Genomic DNA, 27,074 nt, shown 5'->3' on the forward strand with positions numbered 1-27,074 from the left:
TTGATTCTTGCAAACGGATTTCCTGTTTTGATTTATCAGTTTTTTGCTGATTGAAGATCAATTAAAGGCCCTTAAATGTTAGTTTTTGTGTGATTTTGTTTGTTTGATATCATCTGGAACAGATACTCTTACAGCTTTTAAACTCTTTATGCAAATTATATTGTATAATTATTTAATAAATTTATTAGATATATATTTTGTCACTTTTTCTTCTCTCTAATTTTTAGACTCTTGCAGAATTCAAATCCATGACAAATGCCGTCTTCAACAAAATCTTTGACACCAAAGTCTTAGCCACAGCTCATCCTATCAAAGTAAAGTGAAACTTTCATTTTACAATTTAAATATTTATTTTATAATTACCAGTATCCACTTCTTATCTGTAATTGTGCACATTTGAAATAAAAAAGCTGTCGAGAAATTTAAATATTTCATCTGCAATATTGATTAGGCAAGTAAAGATATAAAAGCAAGATTTTTTTTGTCTCAAGTGCACTGTGAGTGACTTGGGGGGGGGGGAGTGGTGCTTTTCATGAAAAACTTGTCATCTCAAACCATTTTCACAATTTAAATAATTATTTATAAATTACCAGTAACAACTTCTTATCTGTAACTGTGCACATTTGAGAAAAAGCTGTCGAGCACCTTTTAAATATTTTATCTGCAATCTTTAATAGGCAAGTTAAGATATAAAGCAAGACATTTTCATCTCAAGTGCACTGTGAGTGACTTGGGGTGGAGGAGGGGGGGGGGAATGGATGTGCATGGGTACAAGTAAGGGGGAGGTAATAGACTGAAAGGAGGACAACCTTACAAGTATTTTAGACCCTAAAAAAGTCATCCACATTGCTCTTCATGAAAAACTTGTAATCTCAAAACAAAAAAACAATTAAATGTTGCTCTGTATTTCATCAACATTTTTAATTCAGTCTCAAGATCATTTTTTTTTCACAGATTGGGGAAATAAATATAAAATTATAAGTCTTAATGTTTTTTTTTCTTATGAAAAATGCTATTTGATTCACAGGATTTAATTCCATTTTCAAGCCTTGCTGAATTGAAATACCTATGTCATCAAGAACCGTTCCGAGTCCCTCACACAGGTAAGACTGGCTTTCTTGAATTTATTACAGGGTAAAATATGATTGTCAAGTATCGCATAGCAAAGTGCTATGTGCGAGTTGTTAGTTACACCAATGGAAAAATGAAGAACAGTGTCTGTACATTAGAACCATAGCATTATTAGAGAGACCATATTCATAGCCTTCAAAACTGCTACACTCTGAAATAACTAATTGATGTGGTTTCCTATTGGGAACTGAAAGTACTTGCGTTTATCGAAAGTACCTTTTTGTGGTGATTTTTCGTCCTTGAATTTTGCACTTTGCACCTTGAAGCAGTTGTCTTTCTTCTTGCATGTGCTTAATATGCTTATATCAGAAAGTGTCTGAGAGTGACAGGATTCCAACTGAATCGATTTTTTAATAATTGAAAAATTTTTTTAGTTTTGGTGAAGTGAGTCTTGCAGGATGTCCCAGATGGATCCCTTATAAAGTTTTTGGTATTTTTTTTATAGAAACAACTGAAAGGTTTGATGAGGGGGACAGAAATTTTCAATCCAATCGGTGTAAATGTAACATATTTGCATAGTGTTGTCTCGCTAGAATAAGGGGTTATTCACTCTATTTACTTTTGTTTTTACAAATACTAGGTTTTCCACTCTATGTAAAGACATCTGTATAATATATTCAAATCTGAAAGTTTAAGATAAATGTGAGGAATAGCCAGAGGGTATTTACACCCTACCAGCCTCAAAAAATCCTGCATGTGTTTTTTCATGTATACTTGGGGTTGTCACTGTCACTTTAAGACAAATATCTTGTTGAGTTTGAAAAGTTTGAATACCGATTTTTTATGTCTTTGACACTGTTTTGTTTATTCTGTTCTTTTTGCACTATGAGCAAACTTGTATTTGTAAACTCCAGGTAGGAGATATTCTTGCAAAGAGAACAAGGTGTTATGTCTAATGTCAACAACATTATTGTTGATACTGATGTCTTTTTATCAGTTCATGTCTTCCTATTGGTCAGCTGATTATCTGGACACACCCCCCCCCAAATAAGATTAACATAAATTGCAGTTGCATTTGGAGTGGAAATATTAAAGTGAACTGAATGTTCATAAAAAGAAACCAATGTGTTATGTCACATATTTAGCACCATATATTCTAATACTAACTTTCAAGTTTTGTCTTTCTAATGGTCAGTTAAAGTCATTTGGACACACCCCCTCGACTAAAATTAACCTAAATTGCAGTTGTATTTGGAGTGGAAATATGAAAGTGAACTGAATGTTCTTAAAAGAAGACCAAGGTGTTATGTCACATATTTAACACCGTATTGTCTAAAACTAACTATCAAGTTTTGTCTTCCTATTGGTCAGTTAAAGTTATTTGGACACACCCCCTCATCTGAAATTACCATAAATTACAGTTGCATTTGGAGTGGAACTATGAAAGTGAACTGAATTTTCTTAAAAGGAGACCAACGTGTTATGTCACATATTTAACACCATTTTGTCTAATACTAACTATCAACTTTTATCTTCCTAATGATCAGTTAAAGTCATTTAGACACACCCACTCGACTTGAATTAACATAAATTTGTGGCTTCATTTTGACATTTTAATATGAACTGACTATCTGAGTGGATTCAAATAGAAAGAGAAGCAGACCCAATCGCCTGCCATATTTTAGCATTTGTGATTGAGATCATCAGAGAAGGCCACTCTCCCAACAAATCTTGTCCTATTTATTGGGAGATATTCTAGTTTAAATTTAGGCATTTCTTTGAACTGACAATTTTGTGAATCTGTAATGATATTATGTGCAACTCAGAGGTGAAATCTTATAATTTTCCCCTTTCGTTTTTCTTTTTCTGTTGTGAGTATTGATACTGAAACCAATGTCATCGTTAGGTCTTACCGGAAAATGCAGCTAAAAAAAAAAATTCCAATAAATCAAGGAAACCAGGGCATGAATATTCATGCACGTGGAGCTCCACGATGTCATATTTAGATTTTATCAAGTCTCTCGTCTTTGTTTTTGTGGAAACAGTAAACCTGTGATTTCTCTCATGTTGATGATAGGATTCATGTTTCCTGGCTGTAGAGGGTGGGGGAGGGGGTAGGGAGATGGGTAGGGAAAGGAAGGGGGAGAGGTGTTCATAACAAGTGTCTCAGTTATGTTTGCCCATGATGATGGTTTCGTTTTGCTTCTCCATTTTAAGAAATTGGAGGGACTGCTACACTCTGAAATAACTAATTAATAACCTTGTGGTTTCCTATTGGGAACTGAAAGTACTTGCGTCCATCGAAATTAGCTTTTTGTGGTTGTTATTCTTCGTCCTTGAATTTTGTGTTGAAAACTTGAAGCAATTGTCTTTCTTCTTGCATGTGCTTAATATGCTTTATATATCAGAAAGTGTCTGAGAGTTGACAGGATTCCTTAACTGAAATCGAATATTTAATTTACAGAATAAATAAATAAATTACTTTTGTGAAGTGATTCTTGGAGGATGTCCCAGTTGGATCCCTTGTTAAGTTTTTGGTATTTTTTTTTATAGAAACAACTGAAAGGTTTGATAAGGGGGACAGAAATTGTTCCAATCCAATCAGTGTAAATGTAACATATTAGCATAATGTTTTCTCACTAGAATAAGGGGCAATCAATCTATTGACTTTTTTTTTTTTTTTACAAATACTAGGTTTTACCACTCAATGAAAACATATCTGTATTATGTGTTCAAATTTGAAAGTTTGAGATAAGTGTGAGGAATAGCCAGAGGGTATTTACACCCTACCAGCCTTTAAAAAATCCTGCATGTGTTTTTTCATGTGTAGTTGGGATGGTCACTGTCACTTTAAGACAAATATCTTGTTGAGTTTGAAAAGTTTGAATACCGATTTTTTATGTCTTTGACACTGTTTTGTTTATTCTGTTCTTTATGCACTATGAGCAAACTTGTATTTGTAAAACTCCTGGTAGGAGATATTCTTGCAAAGGGAACAAGTTGTTATGTTTAATGTCAACACCACAATTGTTAATACTGATGTCTTTTTATCAGGTCATGTCTTCCTATTGGTCAGCTGGTTATCTGGACACACCCCCTCGAATAAAATTAACATCAATTGCAGTTGCATTTGGGAGTGGAACTATGAAAGTGAACTGAATGTTCTTAAAAAGAGACCAATGTGTTATGTCACATATTTAGCACCATATTTTCTAATACTATCATGTTTTGTCTTTCTAATGGTCAGTTAAAGTCATTTGGACACACCCCCTGATCTGAAATTACCATAAATTGCAGTTGCATTTGGAGTGGAACTATGAAAGTGAACTGAATGTTCTTAAAAGGAGACCAAGGTGTTATGTCACATACTTAACACCATACTATCTAATACTAACTATCAACTTTTGTATTCCTGCTGGTCAGTTAAAGTCATTTAGACACACCCACTCGACTTGAATTAACATAAATTTATGGCTTCATTTTAACATTTAAAAATGAACTTAGTGGATTCAAATAGAAAGAGAAGCAGACCCAATCGCCTGCCATCTTTTAGCATTTGTGATTGAGATCTTCAGAGAAGGCCACTCTCTCAACAAATCTTGTCCTATTTATTGGGAGATATTCTAGTTTAAATTTAGGCATTTCTTTGAACTGACAATTTTGTGAATCTGTAATGACATGATGTGCAACTCAGAGGTGAAATCTTATAATTTACCTCGTTTGTTTTTCTTTTCCTGTTGTCAGTGTCGATACTGAAACCAATGTCATCGTTAGGTCTTACCAGAAAATGCAGCTAAAAAAAAAATCCAGAAAACCAGGGCATGAATATTCATGCCAGTGGAGCTTCATGATGTTATATTTAGATTTTTTCAAGACTCTGATCTTTGTTTTTGTGGAAACAGTAAACCTGTGATTTCTCTCATGTTGATGATAGGATTTGTGTTTCCTTGGCTGTAGAGGGTGGGGGAGGGGGTAGGGAGATGGGTAGGGAAAGGAAAGGGGGAGAGGCGGTCATTACAAGTGTCTCTTTGCCGATGATAATAGTTTTTGGTTTTGCTTCTCCATTTTAATCTAAGAAATTTGAGGGACGTTTTTTTGAAATACCTTGATATTGTAACTTCATCAAAGTTAAGTTTGTCATTTATTCCGCTTTGAATAAACCTAATGTTTATTCATGGTATGCAAAATAAGCAAAAAATCGAAGGTAACCTTATTAAAAAAATCACCCATTTTCTGTTATTTTTCATTTCAGTGACAGCCCAAAAATTTCCAGAATATACCCTTCACAATGAACAGCTACACGAAGCTGGTTACGACGCATTTGTGACCGGAATCTGTTTTGCGACCATGGCTAATTACTTAGGATCTCTTGTCAAGACACCCCCAAAGGGGGGTAGGGTGTCACCTACCAGTCAGCTGATGGAACCATTCATGAACAAGTAAGGTTCTTTTCTCTGGAAGTTCCATCCTTCAAAGGTCGTCGATATAGCCCCTCCAAAGTAAGCTTTGCTGACGGTTGTCAGAAACGTTTTTCAAACATACATACCTTCCCGAAAGGGTTTGGATCCTTCAGATTATTTCCTAGCCATTGAGGAGTGTTACCCGAGAGTATTCATTAATTTTAGTGTTGACAACATTTGAAAACATGTGACCATTCGTTGACTCTCTAGCATATTTTGGGGACCATTCGTTGACTTTCTAGCATATTTTGGTGACCTTTCTCGACAAGCAATGTGTCTTTTAATGGAAAGAGAAGACTGAGGCGTTACAGTTTTTTTTATACCTTTTGATTCAATAAATACCTTGAATTCAGTAGGGTTGGGGGTTGGGGGGGGGGGGTTGGGTTTGAAGTGGCTAAATAGGAAGCAGTTTATTGATAGTTGATATTCCTTTCTAGGAAGTCTTAATTTTAATATAATTTATGGATTGCAAAAATGCAAAATTTGGTGAACACTGTTATAGCTGGTTAAGCTTACAAGTCGTTTTGACTACGAGAGCGTGCGGAGATACGGCCAGGGGGTGGGGGCAGGGGGGAGTAGAACTATTTACTAAGGAAGTGGGGTGGGAAGATTTTGCATGTATTGCTCAGCTGTGGGTGGAGGTGGGGGGGGGATAGTTGGAGGTAATGAGAGGTCCGCTAAAGGTATGTTTGTCTTTGATTTTTATACTGCTTTATTTTTTTTTACATGTGGATATTTTTCCCTTTTTTCTGACAGCTTTGCCCTTCAAAGCCTCTCTGCATGTTTCATTTGTTTTCTTTTTTTGTTCGTTGAGAGGCTAGTGAAGGGAGGCACATGAGGCATCAGTTTCACTGGTCAGTCGGTCACTTGTAAACCTCTTGTCGTCTCTGATTCCATTTTAGATTAGCGGTACATATGATCAGCGAGTTGCCCTATTTGAATTTGATCGGACTGGACCGTAAGTATGATATTTGACAGACTTTACATGTTACATGTGTGATACATGTTGCATGAAACCCCATTTTCCTATTCGCTTTAATTGAGATGTGCATTTTGCGCTCATGTGTAATTGAATGGAAGCCCTTTAAAAATTTATGCCAAATATATCCATACACCTGCCGTGGCTAACTATGGTTCAAAATAAGTTGGCTTCTACTCGTTTAACTTGTAAAAGGAATGTATGAGATCGTTGATCTCATACTTGGCATGTGGATGCCTCATATTGAGTTCAAGAACCCTATTGTTTTTGGTGGAGGTCAAAAGTCATTTAGGGTCACCTGAGGTCAAATGGTGAAAACCTTGTAAACACAATATATCAAGCAGAAAACATGTCTGGATCTAATATCTGGCATGTAATAACCAAAGTTGAATGCAAGAAGCTGATTTACGACCATGTTAACATGACTTCAGTCCGTTTAAACTTCTATTATTAAATTATTTATAAATACCTTTGGTGAGTAAAACATCCCTATTAAACTTGGTGGAGATCAGAGGTCAAACTGTCAAAGCCTTGTAAACATGACATCTCAGAGGTCAAACTTTGATAACGATTCTGTGATTCATAGTTATCAAAAATTGTTAACTTTGCCCTTTAAAATATATAATTAGGGATCCTCTGGATAGCAGTGCTTCAGCGCTGAGCAGGACTACCCTCATTAAAGATGACAATACTAAAAAAATTTAAAAAAATTCTGTGTTGTGAATATTTATGCATGCAAATTCACTTTAACTAATAGCTTACTTATTATAACGGCTTTTTCATGTTTTCAATCATTGCAAATAGGAGACAACACTTTACACGAAAGTAAAAATTTTGAATAAGAACTGTGTAAACTTTTTTATGAAGACTACAAAAATGTGCGTATGAATTTATGAGTGTGAATATATGAAGAAAGTTAATTTATGATTCTTGTATTTTATGAACAGATACTATTTTATCTCAGTCCTTAGAATGACCTATATTTGTAACTTTTGATAGTAGTTTCTTTCTCAGTTGTGTTTATTAAAACCAAAATCAATTGAAATTATTAATATGGTTTAATTTACGAGCATCACAAGAGTCAGATTTGTGCAAAGAGTTATGTGCTGATCACTGGTCACATGAAACGGATGTTTGCAACTTGTGTGGTTCTGGAGTCATCCTCATAACAGTATTAGTTTCCTGATATGTCACCAGATCTGTATGTCTGTTTCTTGCTATGTTCACTTCATTGTTGCTGTCAAGTAATCATTCTCTGCTTCTTCCTCGATCTGTAAATTGTTACCAGACTGGTCCCATCAGTACCTTGTTATTGATCCAGTGGAGTGGCTGTCTAGTATGATCCTTTACCCTGTTTATTTCCTACCTTTAGTGTCACCAGACTGGTCCTATCAGTACCTTGTTACTGATCCAGTGGAGTGGCCGTCTAGTGTAATCTATCTCTCTGTTTATTTCCTACCTATAGTGTCACCAGACTGGTTCCATCAGTACCTTGTTACTGATCCAGTGGAGTGGCCGTCTAGTATAATCTTTCTCTCTGTTTATTTCCTACCTATAGTATCACCAGACTGGTCCCATCAGTATCTTGTTATTGATCTAGTGGAGTGGCCGTCTAGTATAATCTTTCTCTCTGTTTATTTCCTACCTATAGTATCACCAGACTGGTCCCATCAGTATCTTGTTATTGATCTAGTGCAGTGGCCGTCTAGTATAATATTTCTCTCTGTTTATTTCCTACCTATAGTATCACCAGACTGGTCCCATCAGTATCTTGTTATTGATCTAGTGGAGTGGCCGTCTAGTATAATATTTCTCTCTGTTTATTACCAATAGTGTCACCAGACTGGTTCCATCAGTATCTTGTTATAGATGCAGTGGTGTGGCCATCTAGTATAATCTTCTCCCTGTTTATTCCTACCTATAGTGTCACCAGACTGGTCCCATCAGTACCTTGTTACTGATCCAGTGGAGTGGCCGTCTAGTATAATCTTTCACCCTGTTTATTTCCTACCTATAGTGTCACCAGACTGGTCCCATCAGTACCTTGTTACTGATCCAGTGGAGTGGCCGTCTAGTATAATCTTTCTCTCTGTTTATTTCCTACCAATAGTGTCACCAGACCGGTCCCATCTGTTCCATGTTACTTTCCCTAAGGAGTGGCGGTCCAGTGATCTGCATCACCTCTTCTCTTCCGTGGGCCCAGTTCAAATCTCATGGAAAGACGACTGCTCAGCATTTGTGGCCCTCTCTCGAAAGGATATGGCTAGAAATGGTAATTGTTTTGTGAAGTTTCTACATCTTAGGGAGTTTTAGGGAGATTTATATGTATTTTGTGTTGAACATGATCATCCATCATTGAAGAAATGATAGCAAAATGATTCATTGCAAGAACAGATTTCAAATCTTATAACACAAGTCACTAAGTTTTAAGCTAAAGTTTCAGTGTAAAGTAACCCATATATATGCTGCAACTCTCACATATTCTGAATCTGAAAGTTATGGTTGGTAAGAACCAGCAATCGCAGTTGTTGAATTTTTTCAGCACTTTAAGGAAAGCTTTTCCAATGGTTTTAAAATACTGCACTGCACTCCACCTCCCTGTTGGTTGATGACCAGGTTTGGTAAAGGACTTGTGGCTAAAATTTGTTTACAATATGTATATTTGTGTAACATAGGAAGACCAATAACATGACTAGTTACAATTTGTAACCAGTTGTTCCATGTTATTCCTATCTCTCAAAATTATCAAATCAAATATGAGCTAAATTTGTTCAAAAGGATTGCAAGTTACAGAACAGCCATAATTTGGCTTAACATTCAGACAAACATGTTTACTTAAAACATGCTGTTGTAAATTAACCGCATTCCAGGTGGGCTAGTTTTTCTTTAGCTTCCATGAAACAGACCTTTGCCTTTTTATAATATCCTTGGTGTTCTTACAGCTTGATCTAGCATGACACTAAAATGCTTAAGCATGTTAAAGCTATTTATTTTTGAAAAAATATATTTTTCTTGGGAATAAAGTACTAGGGATCTCCTGTCCATGTCCCAAGGTAAATTAGCTTAGTGCACTATACGTGTTAAAATAGAGGTGAGATGAGAAACCGCACTCTCTCAACTGATAAATGGTGAATTTCCTTCGTCTCGAGCAGTTCTGGACATCCCAACTAGCCCGTCGTACGTCATCATGCCGTACAACAAATACAAGGAAATATGTGAATACGTGAGCGAGCCCTTCCAAGCCCAGGAAGTAGCCCCAATCCGTCAATCGGAACCGCCCTCGGAACTGACATCCAAAGGGCTGAAGAGATCGCATGACTCTCTAGAGGAGGTGATGGGCCCAGATGAGGAGGTCGCAGAACTGACTGAGAGAGAAGCCAAGAAACAGAAGCCCATGAACCCAAAGTAAGTCGCATACCACCTCAAAGAGAAACTACAAATGTGTCCAAAAATTGTGGGTTTTTTTGGGGGGGGGGGGGGTGTTAAAGACTAGGGTTGAATTTGTACTATTATCATAGTATAGGGGTCATAGTAAGATGGGTTTTCCATACAAGAGCAATCTATGGTTTTCCCATCTGAAATGACTTTCTAAGTTGAAAAGCTTCCAAATTTGAGTTAAGTATGTTGAATTGGAAGCCACTCGATGTGTAAGTTGTAATCCATAAGCCCTTGCAGGTTTATCCCACATTTTTGGTCGCTTAAGGGTCGTAAAAATAACTGCTGATTATTCTTATTCTAATTATTTTTGTTATTAAGGTATAGTACAATGCTTTAGTACTATACTCTGAGGTTTCTGGTACTCCAAATTTTCTGTCTAGAAACTTAAATATGAAATGATGCAAAGAGGTCCTTAGCCAATTTGAGTTCACTTTTTTGACCATGGAATTTGAATATCTTGTATAAGTTTATGTTATCACGAACCTGCCACATTTCGTTAACTCTTTATGAAAGTGAGGGCAGACTTTAAAAAGGATGCCTTCCCTATATTAAAAGAGTTTTATATCGGCAATGCAGATTTTCCCAGCCTTGTAGAATTGTTCTTTTGTAAATTGAAGGACCTCGCTGGCTATGCCTACTGTCAAGCCAATCTTCCTTGAGAGGTTGTAGTGTAGATGGTATGTTCTCAACTCGTCAAGCCTTCTGCACTAAATTGCATCGTTGAAGAAATGTTATGATCTTGCACCCTGACAACTTCCCTATGAAATTTACCCGCAGACATAATTTAACTCAAAACAAGGAACATGGAAATTTTGAGTACAGACATTCTTTTACCTAATACCAACATTTCCTGCTGTTTTGGGTGATCTTATCTCATCTTATGGTACCTGTATGACGGCCCCCCCCCCCCCCTCTCCTGAGAAAGCCATGATTCATCATTGATAATTGTTCATATTGACCCTGTCAATGATTTTATTCAATCCAAGGCAGAGCATGTTGAAGATAGTGAAAAATTCTACACAACTTCCTGCTCAAAAGTTTTGCTTAAGAAAGTAAACTTAACCTTGCAAAAAAAAACACCCATTGGATGCAAAAGAATTGTTCGTAGCTTATAGGTGCGCTAGTGACACCAGACATGAACACCCATTGAAACAAGAGAATTGTTTGTAGTTTATAGGTGCACTAGGTGACACATGTTTAATAATTCATTTCAAGTTTCGAACAGGCTGATAAGTTTCCTTCGGAAGTATTTTCTCTCTTCAAGATGTTGCAGTTAGCAATATGTAATGTACCAAAGAATGATACTGACATCGTGAGACATGTGTGTGGAAAGTAGAGCCATGTATGTTGTGGTAGTAGTCTTTTGCCTACCTAGTCGGCTGTTAATATTGTATTGAAAGAATGGTTTTGTGCCCATGTAAGTGGATTGGTTTGCCACACAAGGTTGCCTTTAAAGATAAGGAAAATTATCTCAGTCAACCAACCGTCCCCCCTCCTTCACCAAAGTATCTCTCTCTCCCAAAAAATCAATCCTTCCCTCACCAAACGATCCATTCTCTCACCCGACTACCCCTTCCCAACCAACCACCCATGGCCCAACCAACCACCCCTTCACCCACTTTCCCAACCAACCATCAAGCCACCCCCCACCATCCCCCATCACCTCCCCAATCCAACCATCTGTCTCCTTCCCATTTCCAGGCTTTGCCCCTCCCTGCATAGTGTAAATCCGAGAACCCCCAAAAAGTAAGGTTTTTGGTTTTTTAGCTTAAATATGCGGTTTTTTGGTTAAAATGTTATCGATTAGTCCATACTTTTCTTGGATGTTATTATATTCTTGATTTAATTTATTTAACTACATTAATTATCGCAGCCATTTTAATGACATGATTTTTTCTTGGATCAATCGTGTGTGTCTGCTCTATTGTAGGACACTCTCCAGCAATAACCATCTGTACTTAAGGGTTACTCTCTGTGTAATATACATAATCTTGAAACAGGAAGTACTGTAACAACCTGCTTCTGAGAAGAATATGTACAGGCAGCTTATCAATCAAATATATCCAGGTATCTGCTAGTCAAAAGAATATATAAATAAATAATGGCACTGGGTTTTAAGCTGATTTGTCAAATACATGAAAAGCTATAAAAACATCATATTTCAAATGAGTGTCCCACCAATGTCATCATGATCTTTAGTTGGGGGGGGGAGGGGTTTGATAAGGGTAGGAAGGGACCTTTCTTTTTAATGGCTTTAATTTTTAATATTTTGTGGTGGAGGATAAATACAGCCTCTAGGTAAATGTAACAGTAGCATGAACAGCTTTATCAGATGTCAGAAAAATACAAATGTCTTGATAACTTGTTCAAAAGTAGAACCAGCAAATATGCTAGAAAGTGAAATAATGGTCACTCATGCACTAGCTCACTACATTTGCTTTCAATATCTCTGGCTTTATATATTAACCTCACTGAGGCATTTAATTGTCTATTAATTAAGTTCTCGTTTAAACATACTTTCGACTGTCAGAATCTCAGGGACAGAAGTTTCCCGTGCTCACATTCACAAGATCGCTAGTGACGTGATAGAGGTGAAAGGAGTGTCATGTGATGTTTGCATGGGAATCACTATAAAAAACCTAAAATATGTCTAGCTAAAACCTACTTCAGAGTTGAAACTTTGTATTATTATGTAAAATGAGTCAAAAAACTCTTTGGCTGTGTTCAGGAAGCACAGTCTTGTTGAACTTCCAAACTAATGTCCCAAATGAACCAGATTTGTTTTTGTTAATATCTTTTGCTACAAATTGAATCCTATTTGACCTTTTCGTTTCTGGGACTCTTCTACTGAAAAAAATCCTTTTGGATTATTCATCCAGCGAGAGTAATAGTTTTTTATAGGTCAGTGAAAGCATACCACATAAAGTTTGTCCCTTCTCTACATAGTTTCATCAAGTTTCACCTCGGCGAATATTTCTAAACTATTCAAAAGAAGTAATTTTGTGAAAGATGCGGATACATTTCCACGAATTTGCGATTTAAATTCTGAAAGGAAGTGAAGAGTTACAAGTTTCCCATATGAGCAGATACCTGCAGAAAAATTGAAGCATATTATATTGCATTTAAGTTGTGGCAACTGGAGAATAACAGAGTTACAAATACTAGCTCAACTAGTTTGGATTGTGGTTGAGGAAGCATTGCTAATGACGTATGTAAAAGTCATGGTTGGGTTTTTATATGAACAAATTTGGCCAAATCCAGTTCCGGGTTATATTAATAGTAACTTTGCTTCCAGTTGACGTATGTCTTGAGAAATAAAGACTTTCTAAGGTTTATGTAGAGCATATTTAAGAAAGAAATGACATTTGAGAGATATTTGATGAAATTATTATAATGAAAATAATTCAAACACTATATAGACTGTTGGTACTTCAATGGTCTGGAGACCATTTCTTGTATTAGACTAATTGCTAGGCTGAAGGCATCTCGGATTTAAGGAACTTGCACACTGATTCAGTGGTCAGTCGATGTGAAACCAATGATTTGATTTCCATGTTGAATCTGTCTGAGCTACAGGTAACGTAATCTTGAATTAATGTCTACAAACTTGGGGATGGACCTTTCATTGTTTAGACTTTTGAAATCACTTCAATTTAGCAAAAGAACACTAAATTGTTCTGAAAAGCTGATAATGCTTTAAGTCACTAGTTAGAAAGGTGTGGGAGAAAGCAAGGGGTATGAAAGGGGGGGGTAGGGAAGGAGAAGAGAGGAGCAGATTTGGGAATAATGTAGGGAAAGTTGATAAAAATTTCTAGATCATGCTATAAATGTCAAATGCCTGTACTGTAGTTTTCAATTTCATGCAAAACTTAGTAACCCAATCTTCCTGTACCTGCTTATTTGAATAGAAAATAATACAATATTAAAAATAATAAAATCTAACTTGATATGATATTAGAGAATATGGGAATCTGTCAGCAATTCTATTTCCTCTTAGGTAGAAAGAAAAAAGAAGGAAATTTATATGCCAAGAACTAGTAGCACTGGATAGAATTTGAGCAAAATATTAAATAAAATTAAATAAAAAATGTATCTTTATATATATATATATATATATATATATATAAGCTATTTCATTCATCCATTCATTCGTTCATAATAATAATAAACATTTATATAGTGGTTACATAACAAATACCTGAAAGCGCTTTACAAAGAATGCAGAGAAAAAAACCACTACTCATTAAAGTACTTACCAAAGAGGAAGGTTTTTGAGATGAGACTTGATAGTTTGAAAATTATCAAGAGCATGAAGAGACTGGTAAGGTATTCCATAAACGTGGGGCGCAAACATGGAACGCCCTATGTCCGTAGAAGTTGGAATTTCCGATAGGTTGGTGGAGACTATATGCATTTGAGCGAATTGTGCCCCCACTACTGCGTATGGTCAGTAATTCTGCCAGATAAGCCGGTGCCATGTCATGTAAAGATTTTGAATGTAAGACTTAAACTTTGATATTCATTCCGCTGCTGAATTGGAAGCCAGTGTAATTCTTGCAAGACAGGGGTAATGCGATCTCTTCTTTTGGTTTTAGTTACAAGGCGAGCAGCGGAGTTTTGCAGAAGTTGGAGGGTTTGAATTTGATGCAAAGGAAGGCGGATGAGCAAACTGCTGCGATAAGCCAATCGAGAACTGACGAAGGCATGAATTAAATGAATGGTAGAATTTTGATCTCGGAGGATATTTTCGAATTTTGGCAATATTCCAAACAGCGTATGGGGCTGACCTACTGTACGTATATTTACCACATGCTACCAGAATCATCGAATGTTACACCAAGATTACGAACAGTACAGGAAGGAGCAATACTGATACCACTAATCCTTATGTCGCAAGGAGAAGCAGAATCTCTGTCACTAAATTTGGATGAGGAGTGTATAATTTCAGTTTTGTAAATTTTTAGGGCTGGCATATCAACACACATCCACTGACCGATATCACTAATGCAGGACTCGATTTGATCGACAGGGCCATATACCTCGCTTACAAGTGACGTACAGTTGTGTGTCGTCAGCATACAACATATACTTTAACCCATAACAGAATATAATGTCTTCAAGGGGGGGGGGGGGTTGGGCATAGACTAAATAAGACCTGTCCTAGAACAGAACCTTGTGGGATGCCACAGTCAAGTGCCAAAGCCGCCAACACTACCGATCCATTACTCACACGCTGCATTGTACCCTTAAGATATGAACCGAACCATTCAAACACTGATCCAGATATTCCAAACCGGATGGCACAACCTGCGTAAAAGTATAGTATGATCGATGGTGTCGAAAGGCGGCACTTAAATCTAATATACTTGGGATGACATCATTTATGCCAATCCAGAGCACTTAGCACGCGGTCATTACGCACTCTAAGAAGTGCAGTTTCCGTCCTACGACCCTCCGGGTGAGCTGATTGACATTTAGCATAAAGGTCATTTTGCCTTGGATACGCACTCAGTTGTTTGAACACATATTGCCCAATAATCTTAGAAAAGAATGATAAATTGGATATCGGGCAATAGTTTTTAAAGAGGTTGTGATTATCAAGATCACATTTTGTCAACGGCGGATAGATTAAAGTTTGTTTGCAGGTTTCAAGAAATTTGCCCCAACCTCATATATAAGTTCATTATTTCAGTTATCGGGACAACTTCATAAAATACAATTATTCAGCAGAGTGACTGGAAGAGTATCGAGAACACAAGACTTTCGTGGACATGCCTCGATGAGATTTGGTAACAAACTCATGTGTGACAGGCTCAACACGTGTCGAACTTTAAGGAAGTTGACTGCTGATGGTCAATAGGCATTACAAGTGGGAGACTTTCTGTGATATTGAATATTTTTGTCTGAACAAATTTAGTTCACATATCGGGCAATTTCACAGTTGCAATGTCAGGCACAATAGGTAATTCAGTTCTTTGAACCTACTAAACGGTCAATGAGACTAAACAGTTTTTATTTTTGGTCTGCGTTCGCTATTCTGTCACATTGATAATCTGGACGGTTGTCATGCAACAGTGTGCCGTATGAACCTTGAGCAGCTTTGAAAATTTCAGGATGTACTTCGAGTCCCTCTCCAGTTTACGCAAGTCGTGGCGGGCTTCGGGTAACTGCTCGGAAAGCCACGGAGCCCTCGGTTTATCGAGAAACAATTTTGTGATTCAGTAGGTGGGGCCTGATCAATGATGATAGATTTCAATTTCACTGTTGTATTGGTTGACCGATTCAGAAATACAGAGGTCACTAAGAGACATTGGGGGTACGAGCCTAGAGAGCGACAACTTTACTGCTTCTTGCAGGACATCGCTGTTAATGCCTTTCAATCAGCTCCAAGAGGTACAGTACGATAGATCATAGAAGCTGGCGGACGAGAAAGGTCAGTGGTGAAGTGAAGGGTGATCAGGTGGTAGCAGCCAGTCGTGATCCATGCTTGCAAATAAATTGGTCAGTTTCTCTTTTAATAACAAGATCCAATGTGTGACCCATGTTATGCATCTGAACATTGACATGTTGACAAAGGCCCAGTGAATGGAGTAGATCAAGGAATCAGGCAGATCAAGGATCAGGCAATGAACAGTTATCGGAGGCTTCAACGTGTATGTTGAATTCCCGAATATTATCAGACGTCCCCGAGAATGAACCACCGATTCCAGACGGAAACTTGGTCGGGAACTCCGACAGGTCCAGATGGGGGTCTGTACACAACAGCAAGACGTATTACTTCAGATGTCACATTAGCGTCTAACAAATTGAACGTTTTGAAATGTGGGGGAATGTTGAATCAAAATTTCCAATTGGATTTAACAATGACCGCAGTAACACCGCCTTTATGGTTACTCCTCTGTACCTGGTGAATTCATGTGTGTCATTCATTCATAACATTCATTCATAACATTCATTCATTCATTCCTCCAATGTTCATTCATTCATGAGTGTCATCTAATTGTTGTTGTATTAACAAATCATCAATTTTTTTTGGGAATTTGTGAGAACACATGTATGTCCAGGTGCAGATCTATAGGATATGCACAACCCCACCCCACACCCCCTTCAACCCTGTACAAAATGTTAAAAGACAACTATTAGCACAACCTTGCATAAAAGACCTAATTTATAGATCTGATTTATAGCCTCAGACTGCTCTACTTCATGTCTGAAATTTTTTCTTTTTTTTTTCTTTCTGGGGGGGAGACTGCTTCAATGACCCAAAGGCCGCACCCCCTCCTAAGAATTATTTCTGGCTGAGGACCCCCCCATCCCTTACACAGGAGGCTGCTTCAATGACCCAAGGGCCACACTCCTTCCTTAATGTTTCTGGGGGAGCTCCCATTCCTTACATGGGAGAGACTGCTTTAGGCCACACTCCTTCCTTTATAAGATCCTAAATCAGCCCCTGCATGTGGCCTGTGGAAACGTTAATGTTATGCACAAAATTTGTAAGTTATTGATTCATGATTGTGATCACATTAGCTAGTATCAGTTCTCATTGGCAATGTGAAATGTGTAAACTTATTCAAATAACTCTTTTTGACCACTGCCGTCAATGTGTAGTTACATTATATTCAAGAATTATCCGAGTTTGTGTCATAGAACTGGTGGAGAAAATTAATCAGCTTTTAAAGGCTGCTATTGGTCAGTCGTTCTACTATGCATAAAGTGAACATGTATGTATACACGAGTATTGTACTAGAATGCTCAAATACCTCTTCATGACATGGCCATATAAATGACTTAAACATTCGGCTGACTATAATCCAAATTATCCGAGTTTGTGTCATAGAGCTGGTGGTGGAGGAGATAAATCAGCTTTTACAGTAAAGGCTGGTATCGGTCAGTCGTTCTACTATTCATAAAGTGAACATGTATGTATACATGAGTATTGTACTAGACTGCTCAAATACCTCCTTCCTCTTCATGACACGGCCATATAATACTATATAATACTATAATACTACTTTTCGCAATTTACACGGATGAGATACGCTCAGGTTCCAACTGCAATGTTATTAAGTATGCAGATGATACTGCTGTTTCCTGCAGAATCAGTAAAAGCACACACAGTAAAGATCAAGACGATAATCAGTACTTTATTTCTAGAATTGTTAGCTTGTGTGAGCAGAAAAATCTCATTTTGAATCCAAATAAATCAAAAGAAATCTTGTTTGAAAATATAAATGTTAAGCACAAAGGTTTAATGAATGTTAAAGAACAGAGAACTATAATTCAGGGCTCGTGCGTTGAACGTACCTGTTGCACTATGTATCTAGGCATGTGCATTGACGATAAGTTAACTTTTACAAATCATATCTCGAAAATGTTAGCTAAAGTGTATTATATTGTTTCTACATTAGCATTCACTGTCCCATACTTTTCCAGTGATACAATAGAAAGGGTGTTCGCGGCGTCTGTCTTGCCCATCCTAGTATATATGCGGTTCCAGTATGGTACCATTTTGTGCACGTTAAAGATAAGAGAAGAATAAGAAGTTTCCTTAAATTTTGTTCAAATATTTTCAGGCTTAATTATGAGAATCTTGTACATAGAGTCAATGAATCTGCTAGGAATGAATTTGTAAGACTATTCAAACTACTAACGAACATCCTCTACATTCTAAGCTCAACTCTCTGTGCATTAAAACAAATTATAATTTGAGAAATCCAAATATCACGCAATGTTTTAGAATTATACTCTTTAAGAACTCGTTTATTTACAGGGCAGCCCTCTTTGTACAAAACGGCTCCCTAGATCCTTTATTGTAGCTTTTTGATAATGTTTTAGAATTTTTACTCTTTAAGAACTTGTTTTATTTACAGAGCAGCCCCTTTTTGTAAACTGGTAAAGAAAGCTTCTTAGATCCTTTGTTGTAGCTTTTTGATAATTTTGATAACTTTTGTAACGCTTTTTATCGTTCATAATTATCTTAATCTCATAAACTTTTATATGTCTAAACCTGCATTTTTGATGTTCTGTATATTGTTATATTTTTATCCTTTTTATAAATTTCTCTGTAAATTTATACTGGAATAAAGAAACGAACGAAAAGGAATGACTTCAAAATTCTAGCTGATTATAAACGACTGCAAAGTGACCATGGGCAGCCAAATTGTCAGAATTTAAAATTTAACTGGGACTATAGGTTAATGAGCAGCTTAAGGGATCCTTGTATGAACAATAAGCAATTCTACACTGTCATACTGTAGCTTAGTATTCAAAAATTTGAATATTTTGGGTGATTTTCAGCATGGTTGGTATAAATTGTTGCATTGAAACAGTTTAGAATTTGTTAAAATGCTGCTTTGCGCATGTCCTTTTAAATTTCTCCCCTATCATCCTCCATTAAACTAGTTTGCCGGTGTTGTATTACTTACCAGTCACAACATTTAAAGTTGTCTGCAGTTTACGGGCTCATTATCTGCTCGATAAAACGATGTATAAACTTGTCTTCGAAAGACTCGGTGCTCATATCTATTGACAAGCTTTGTATATCCAATAAAATATGAAGATGATTAAATCCATGAATTATCATAATTTATGAAACGCAAAGTCTCAGATTTGTAATGACTCATTTATTTTTCCTGGTAGATCGAGCTCAGCAGCCACAGATAGACATAAGAGGTGAGGCAGGCATAAAAATCCCAGCTTTTGTCATCATTTATACATCCAAAAGCCACCTTTTTTCTCTTCGTTTTCCCCCATTTTTCCTTGAAATCCATTAAACTGCCATGCCGACTGAAATTTATTAATTTAGAGATGATTATTAATTTGCTCGCATGCCAGATCAGTTCATGCCAACATCAGGTTTTATTGTCAATTTTTATGATCATTTATGACCGACCGACAGCACGTGACTGTCGCTGACATTAGAAAAGATGGTTTAATCACAAAAGTTGCATATATAGTTTATTCGTTTTGCATGGATATCAAATTTTGCTCATAATGATCATGTTAGCAGCAGAACTTACTATAATTGGACTTCAGCTGTGTTTTGCTATAGGCAAACTGCCCTCCTTTAGCATTCTTCCTATATAGGTCTAGCACTTTACTTGCTATGGCCAACAACTATATGATTATTATGAGGATCATCATCATCATCATCATTACAATAATATTTTTAAGAGGGCGAACGACACTTGGTTAGCAAAGTGTTAGTTTCTCCCGAGGCCCTCTAAAGAATATAAATAGATTATATGCTTGCTAAAGGCATACTCTTTGAAGGCAGGCAGCTCTTTACTGAATATATGCAAGCAGCTCTATACTAGCTGAAGGTAGACAGTTCTATACTTGCTACAGTAGTTGGGCAGACAGCTATATGACTGCTATAAGCAGACATCTTTGTACTTTCTATAGGCAGACAGGTCAATAGTTATATAGGTAGACAGTTCTATACTTGCTAGTTGGGCAGACTGCTATATTACTGCTATAAGCAGACATCTTTATATACGCTAAATGCAGACAGATCAATAGTTTTATAGGTAGACAGTTATATCCTTGCTACTTGGGCAGACAGCTATATGACTGCTATAAGCAGACATCTTTATACTTGCTATAGGCAGACAGATCAATAGTTATATAGGTGGACAGTTCTATACTTGCTAGTTGGGCAGACAGTTATATGGCTGCTATAAGCAGACATCTTCATTGTACTAATGTCACAACCTAAATGATGTCCAGATCCAATATATATGTGTGACATACAAACATCCCCTATTTACAGCTACACGAGTGGGATTTCCATTTATATTGGCTGTTGGAAAGTTAATAAAAATCAAGGAAAGGGTGGCTTTGATGATGCTTGCTTTTTCAAATCATCGTGAGGCTGTGATGAAAGCATGGATGCACTTTATGTGCATAGAAGGATGTGGATGAAAGCATGGATGCACTTAATGTACAAAGAAGGCTGTAGATGAAAGCATGGATGCACTTAATGTACAAAGAAGGCTGTAGATGAAAGCATGGATGCACTTAATGTTAAAAGAAGTCTGTAGATGAAAGCATGGATGCACTTAATGTACAAAGAAGGCTGTAGATGAAAGCATGGATGTTAAAATTTTGTACTTTATGTGCATAGAATTAGTCTTGTAACAGTGTACTCTTGCATGTGTTGCTAAAAATATTAATTGCCTGCCTATATCTCTGCATGTAACCTCCCCTCCCCCTCCCACCATCTTCATTGCTGCTTCATAATGCCCTTCATCTCCCGCTTTCTTATCACAAAACCTCATCTCGGTAAAAGGTTGGATTGCCGTGTTATTTGGAAGAAAGCAAAGAAAATGGTACTCATAATCCAAAACTGTTCCGTTCATTATTATTGATCGTTAATATTCCACATTGATAAGAATTTAGTGTATGCTTCAGTCCACATGGTATATGTATTGTAAAATGCTCGGTAAATATAAACCAGTCTTGAATAGTCCTATGTTTTTGTCCCGTAATATTTTTTTTGGTGATGCATGCATTAAAATCTATCAACTGCATTTGACAAGCATAGAACCATACATTTGTAAGGTTTGTCTCGTTATAAGAAAGCCAATGAAACAATGGAAATGTGATTTATGTATACGCAAAATTGATCGAAAAGTTTATATGAAAACCAAATTGAAATGAAATGTATTAACAATTGAAAGGATTGCTTTGATAGATTCTTCTTTTCGAAATCATCGCACTTGTCCATTTTCATAAATTAAAAACTATATGGCAATAAATTGATCAATTGGTACAGAGCATATTATAGGTTCAAGACTGTTTGATTGACTGGTTATTCCACTGTGAAAGTAGATTTGATCTCAAAAGATTACTGACTTTGATTTGTAAATTCTGCTCTCTCAAGCTCCTTCTTGCTGTCTTAACATGTACAGTAATAGCATATTCTACTACTACTGTATGGGAAATAAAATTACTTTTGACTGATGTTACAAATTTTCACAACTCCTTTGTTTTCTAATTGGTCACATTTTATTTTACAAACCTGGATCCAGTTTAGGAATACAAATTGTCAAGTTTCAAGTTTCGGTTACATGAATGTTCTTTCATTTTTACTGGGATTCATTTTTCTCTTGAATTTGTGTCTTTCTGCATACTACGACATGGGTTCTTGTCTACCCTGGTCACTCTTCAGAGGAATTTCATGAATTTTGATATGAATTTCTGTTATTTTCATCATCAAACTATTTGCCTGCTTCTCACAATAAGTGACTCTGATAAGAAATGAAAAATAGTATAGTTGAGACGTTAGCATAAATATGCAAATTTAAGCTAAATCGATGAGTCGGTTCGACCAGTAATGTAGTAGTAGTTAGCTGCTGCAGCAATATTCTTTTGCTCATAATTGAGCAAACGTATGAAAGTGAATTGATCACTCGAGATTAAATTACAATTTTTTAAACAATTTTTTTAAAGAAATACTTGGAAAAATTTAAATTATTATTATTATGATTATTATGATTATTATTATTTGTTTCATCACATAGTATAACAAGGTGAACAAGACAATATAACTGCAAATAAGTAAAAAATGTGAAAGGAAGTAAACTAAGAAACCCTTTTGGGCTTAATCGAATAGAGTACTGCCATCAAAGAAAATAGATAACCTTAACACCTATAAAAGGACTACCCCCCCCCCAAAAAAACTAGATAACCTTAACATATAAGACCTATAATGCTACCCCCCCCTCCCCCTCCCCCTTTCAAACTGGCAGGTATACAGTATGAATATTACCAGATTTATGAATCAACAATAGTACAAGCTAAAATACAGATTTCTCTTCTGAGTAATTCATCATTTTATAAATAAAATTGAATGAATCAGTATTCTGCAAAATGTTAAATTTTGCACATTTCTGGTTTACTCTTACTAATGTGAGAAAGAGACCCACCCATATTTTGAAAAGTTTTGTTTTAAATATTGTTGCCATGGTTTCATGATTGCAACTTTAATAGGCAAAGTCAAAACTAAATGAATGAGTAATATAACACTATTAAATAAAAGTTACTGTCTGCATCATTTATGACGGGAACAGTCTTTTTAAATTTTTTTGAAACTTCAAAATATTGATTGGAAATAATTTGAAAGTCATATCTTTTGTATGAAATCTGTTGAAAATTTTTTAAGTAGATAATTATCATGTGACAGTATGGGTGGATGGAAATATGTATTGCAGGGGTTTTAAGGCTCTCATTTGCTGGATCAGTTCTCGCTGTGTGGACAATTATTCTTGGTGAACTTATATGGGTAGCATCTTCATCATCATAGTGATTTATATCAATGCATATATTTATATATGCATGCCTGAGTTAATGAAAATGTTTCATTGATGTGTTTTTAACAACATTTAAAATAAACAGTTCATTCAGCACTTTTGTGAGCAGGACATGAGCATGTGACATTTATTAAATCTGAGCATGCAGTCAGTGTTGATGGTTCTGGAAATCCAGACATTGTAAGAGAGTTCACAATATTAACTGTCATGTTGTAGCTAGTTAGGAACATTAACCACTGGTACAGTTATGTAGCTAGCTAATAGATAGTCAAATTGCATGATTGGTGAGTGGTGGGGGGGGGAGAAAGTGGGGGATATCATCAAATACCAGTAAATGTTACACAGCATGATTGGTGTGTGGTTGGGGGGAGGGAGTGGGGGGGTATCATTATATACCAGTAAATGTTAGATGTCCTGATTGGTGTGTGGTTGGGGTGGGGGGGAGTGGGGATATTATATACCAGTTAATGTTACATAGCATGATTGGTGTGTGGTTGGGGGAGTGGGGGATATCATATACCAGTAATGTAACTGCACAGTATGTGGTGGTACTGGAAACTCCACATATAAAGTTTCTAACATATCTAGCATGACTATTTAGCATGACTATTTAGCATATGAATTTAGCATGACAGTAAACTGTCATGTATGTATACTGTGGTCTCTTGACGAGGCATCTGTGAGTGTGCAGATATCAAAAAGTTCAGAGTGCCCTCTATTTTTGAAACCAGCATTTGGGTTTGCCTTTAATATCGACGACGAAGATGGAATAGTCCAAAGTTCATAGAGCGAAACCCTCATCGATTGCAAACCATTTAATAGCTCTGGAGAAGAGCATCATCATTATTTTTATGATTTTTATGATTATTATCATTATTAATCCGAAACATCAAATGTTTCATGTTGCTTTCGCCCTTACAGCACTTCATCCCTAACAAAAATCAAGACTGAATGTTAATAGTGACGAATTTACTTAGTTGAGGCACCATCCAATGATCATAACCACAATGGTCTTAAAGAGATCCCTGTGGTCCTGTGCTCAGTGTTGTGTATGTAATGTGTGTAATATGTACATTTATGTTATGAATGTTCGTGCACACATATGTTATGAATGTTCGTGCTAGGTTACATATAGGCTACGGTAGGTCATCTGCTGTAGTGGTTAACCTTGCATCCTTTTTGCTCTTGTTTACCTTAACACTGAATTGTTACTATTTCTTTGATCAATGACGCTGGTGTCCTGAAGTGTAAAATTGCATCCTGCCCCATTCATTGTACTAGTTACTTCAAACCTTGATCTTTACTATGTGATAAAGGTAATGGTACCAGAAATATGCTAGGGGGATTTCCATCTGTAAAATCCCCATTGGTAATCAATATTCATAAGCCGTGTGTTAGTCGAACCAATCAACAAGGAGTGCATGATTGAGGGTGTGTAAGGTATCGACCTAGTAAATGCTCAGATTAATTGTCATGTTAATGAAGGAGATCTCGTAACGTTTTCTGCAGGTAGTACATGTATGTTTAACGAGCCAGGGACTCCGAGATGACGTTGAGCGGTACGGGTAAAGTTTGAGGCGTAACAGGTTGCTGACAAATCTGGTCACTCAAAAAGATGAAGGGTGGGGGGGTGGGGGGGGCAGGGAGATCTCACATATCAGAATTTCTTGCATGGCTTGCCTTCAAAATTCAGACTACTGGCTGAGTGCAATTGGGTGTTTGCTATTCGCCAGTAGATAGAAACAAAGACACTTGTTTTCTCAAGCTTAGACAAAAGCTTTCCGATTGTGTAACAAAATTACAGTAGGGCTACAAATGTAATTTAAATTAAGCAATTTAAGTTAGCTCAATTCAAATCAATTGTATTAGAAAACATGATAATTTTACATTGAGTCAATCACTGGGTGAGTAATGTTGAAGTCTAATTCGTGTAAGTAGCAATGTTTTATTACATATAATTCTTTTACATAATAAATTTAAAAATATACTTTTGTTTGTATTTTGTAGTTTGTATTTTAGTGGAATACATCATAATCCAAACTGATCCCATGGATACAAATGAGAATGCTGTACCTTGTTTTAACAAGTGGATCAAGTATCATTATAATATTTATTAGTTAAGGCTTGTCTTGTGTTTGCTGGCTAATAGTTGCCAGCAATATTTGCACTTTCAGTATCTTTGGTAACTTCAGACACCAGAGTTAATTTATTATGAAATATTGTTCAAATGTTTGCTTCAACTGATTTGCAGCCAGGCCACTGTACTTTTAGAAGTGATCCCATTGGGTATATATTGTGTAATGTGTTTCATACACATGTATTGATAGCTGCCATGATATTTACTGCACCTCTGGGCTAGTTTTGTTTATGCATATTCATGTTAGAAGAAGTAGAGAACAGTTTGTTGTAACGATTGCATCAACATAGCTGCCAATGGTAACCTAATTTTGGCGCCTTTGGTGTACCTTTGGCAGCGTGCCAGCATCTCTGAACAAGGTTATACTTCCATTTTCGAGGAATTTGGCTTTTGAGGGGTCTGTATTGTGTGTAGACAGGTCAAACAGTTGTACTGTACATAACAGTCTCCTGTCATGGGTGTAGTAATAATTATAAGGTTCTAATAAGCATACTTAAATAATTAAACAATCTGGAAAAAATGTAGCATTATAAGTAAATCATAAGAAGACCAGCACAGTTAAGTACAGTACCATACAATGAGTATATCATTTGTGGTATGGTAGGTTTTTGAATTAGCAAAAAGAAAATGTAAAAACTTCACTGTATTTCATACTGAAGATAACATGTAATCAGGTATTCAATTACTGTAAAAGTTGGACTAGTTCATGTTTCAGTCACAGTAGTTATATCCTAAATATTTAGTTTCCCAATTTTGTAATTATTACAGTAATATAATGTATCAAAAGTGTCTTAGCAATGAAATAATGTTAATGGAAATCAAATTCATTGAAAGAAAAGAAATTCATTCATGAACTCTTTATAAATGGTGGAAAAATAATGCTAGGAAAGTGACAATATGGTGATCGAATCAAATTTTATTTTGAGTAACACTGGGTAGTTGTGGTAAAATTATTTACAATACCCATGAAGCTGCTTTTAGTGTCTTATTATTATTTTATTATATATAAATATATATTTATAAACATATACATATATATAATATATATATATATATATATATATATAATATATATATATATATATACATATTTATATATTTATACATAAACATATTTATATATACATATATACCAATATATAGTATATATTATTATTATTATTATTATGATTAATATTCAAAGCTCAGGTGACACGAACCATGGTTAAACGATGGGTATTCTGTTTCCAAAATTTGGCAGAATAAACAGCCTTTCATGGATTGATATACACTGTAGCAAAACTACAGTCTATATTAATATCATGCATCATATAATATTAAACTTCTTCTTTTTCATTTTTTCAATGGTTAGATTGTTCACTTTTTCTTACAAAGCAGATAAGTTTTTGGATTCAAAATCTGCTTCGAAAAATTAAGTGCAAGATCTTTTTCGTTGTTGTTTGTTCTCAGCATATAGGACACTACTACATAAACCGACAATGGTCATCTGCTATTTATGAAATTGTCTGTTTTTGTTTGTATCTTTTGTTTAGTGCTGCACCCTTTGTTTCTCGCAAGAGCATCACCCCGCCCGACCCCGGAAGCAATCCAGATGAACCCAAGATCAAGATACTTAAAAGACCAGCCAATGGTAAGATGAACTCTGGTGATGCTTTTTTGATCAAAGTTTCTGACAA

The 27,074-nt window shown here is 36.1% G+C and overlaps 1 protein-coding gene across 4 annotated transcripts in view; it reads left to right on the top strand.

Moving 5' to 3' along the window:
* LOC139959376 (poly(A)-specific ribonuclease PARN-like) overlaps positions 1-27,074 on the top strand; it is a 56,049-nt gene that overhangs the window by 15,295 nt on the left and 13,680 nt on the right. For 2 of the 4 annotated variants that reach the window (XM_071956940.1, XM_071956941.1), the window contains exons 13-20: positions 228-314; positions 1,028-1,103; positions 5,324-5,510; positions 6,434-6,489; positions 8,621-8,782; positions 9,663-9,915; positions 19,588-19,620; positions 26,931-27,028. In XM_071956940.1, the coding sequence (XP_071813041.1) occupies positions 228-314; positions 1,028-1,103; positions 5,324-5,510; positions 6,434-6,489; positions 8,621-8,782; positions 9,663-9,915; positions 19,588-19,620; positions 26,931-27,028 (952 nt within the window). Of the gene's footprint in view, positions 1-227; positions 315-1,027; positions 1,104-5,323; positions 5,511-6,433; positions 6,490-8,620; positions 8,783-9,662; positions 9,916-14,543; positions 19,556-19,587; positions 19,621-26,930; positions 27,029-27,074 lie in introns of those variants that run through there. The other 2 variants (XM_071956942.1, XM_071956943.1) reach the window with 2 other exon arrangements.

The sequence above is a fragment of the Apostichopus japonicus genome, chromosome 19 (assembly GCF_037975245.1).
Source record: "Apostichopus japonicus isolate 1M-3 chromosome 19, ASM3797524v1, whole genome shotgun sequence".
In the NCBI taxonomy this organism is placed as follows: Eukaryota; Metazoa; Echinodermata; class Holothuroidea; order Aspidochirotida; family Stichopodidae; genus Apostichopus; species Apostichopus japonicus.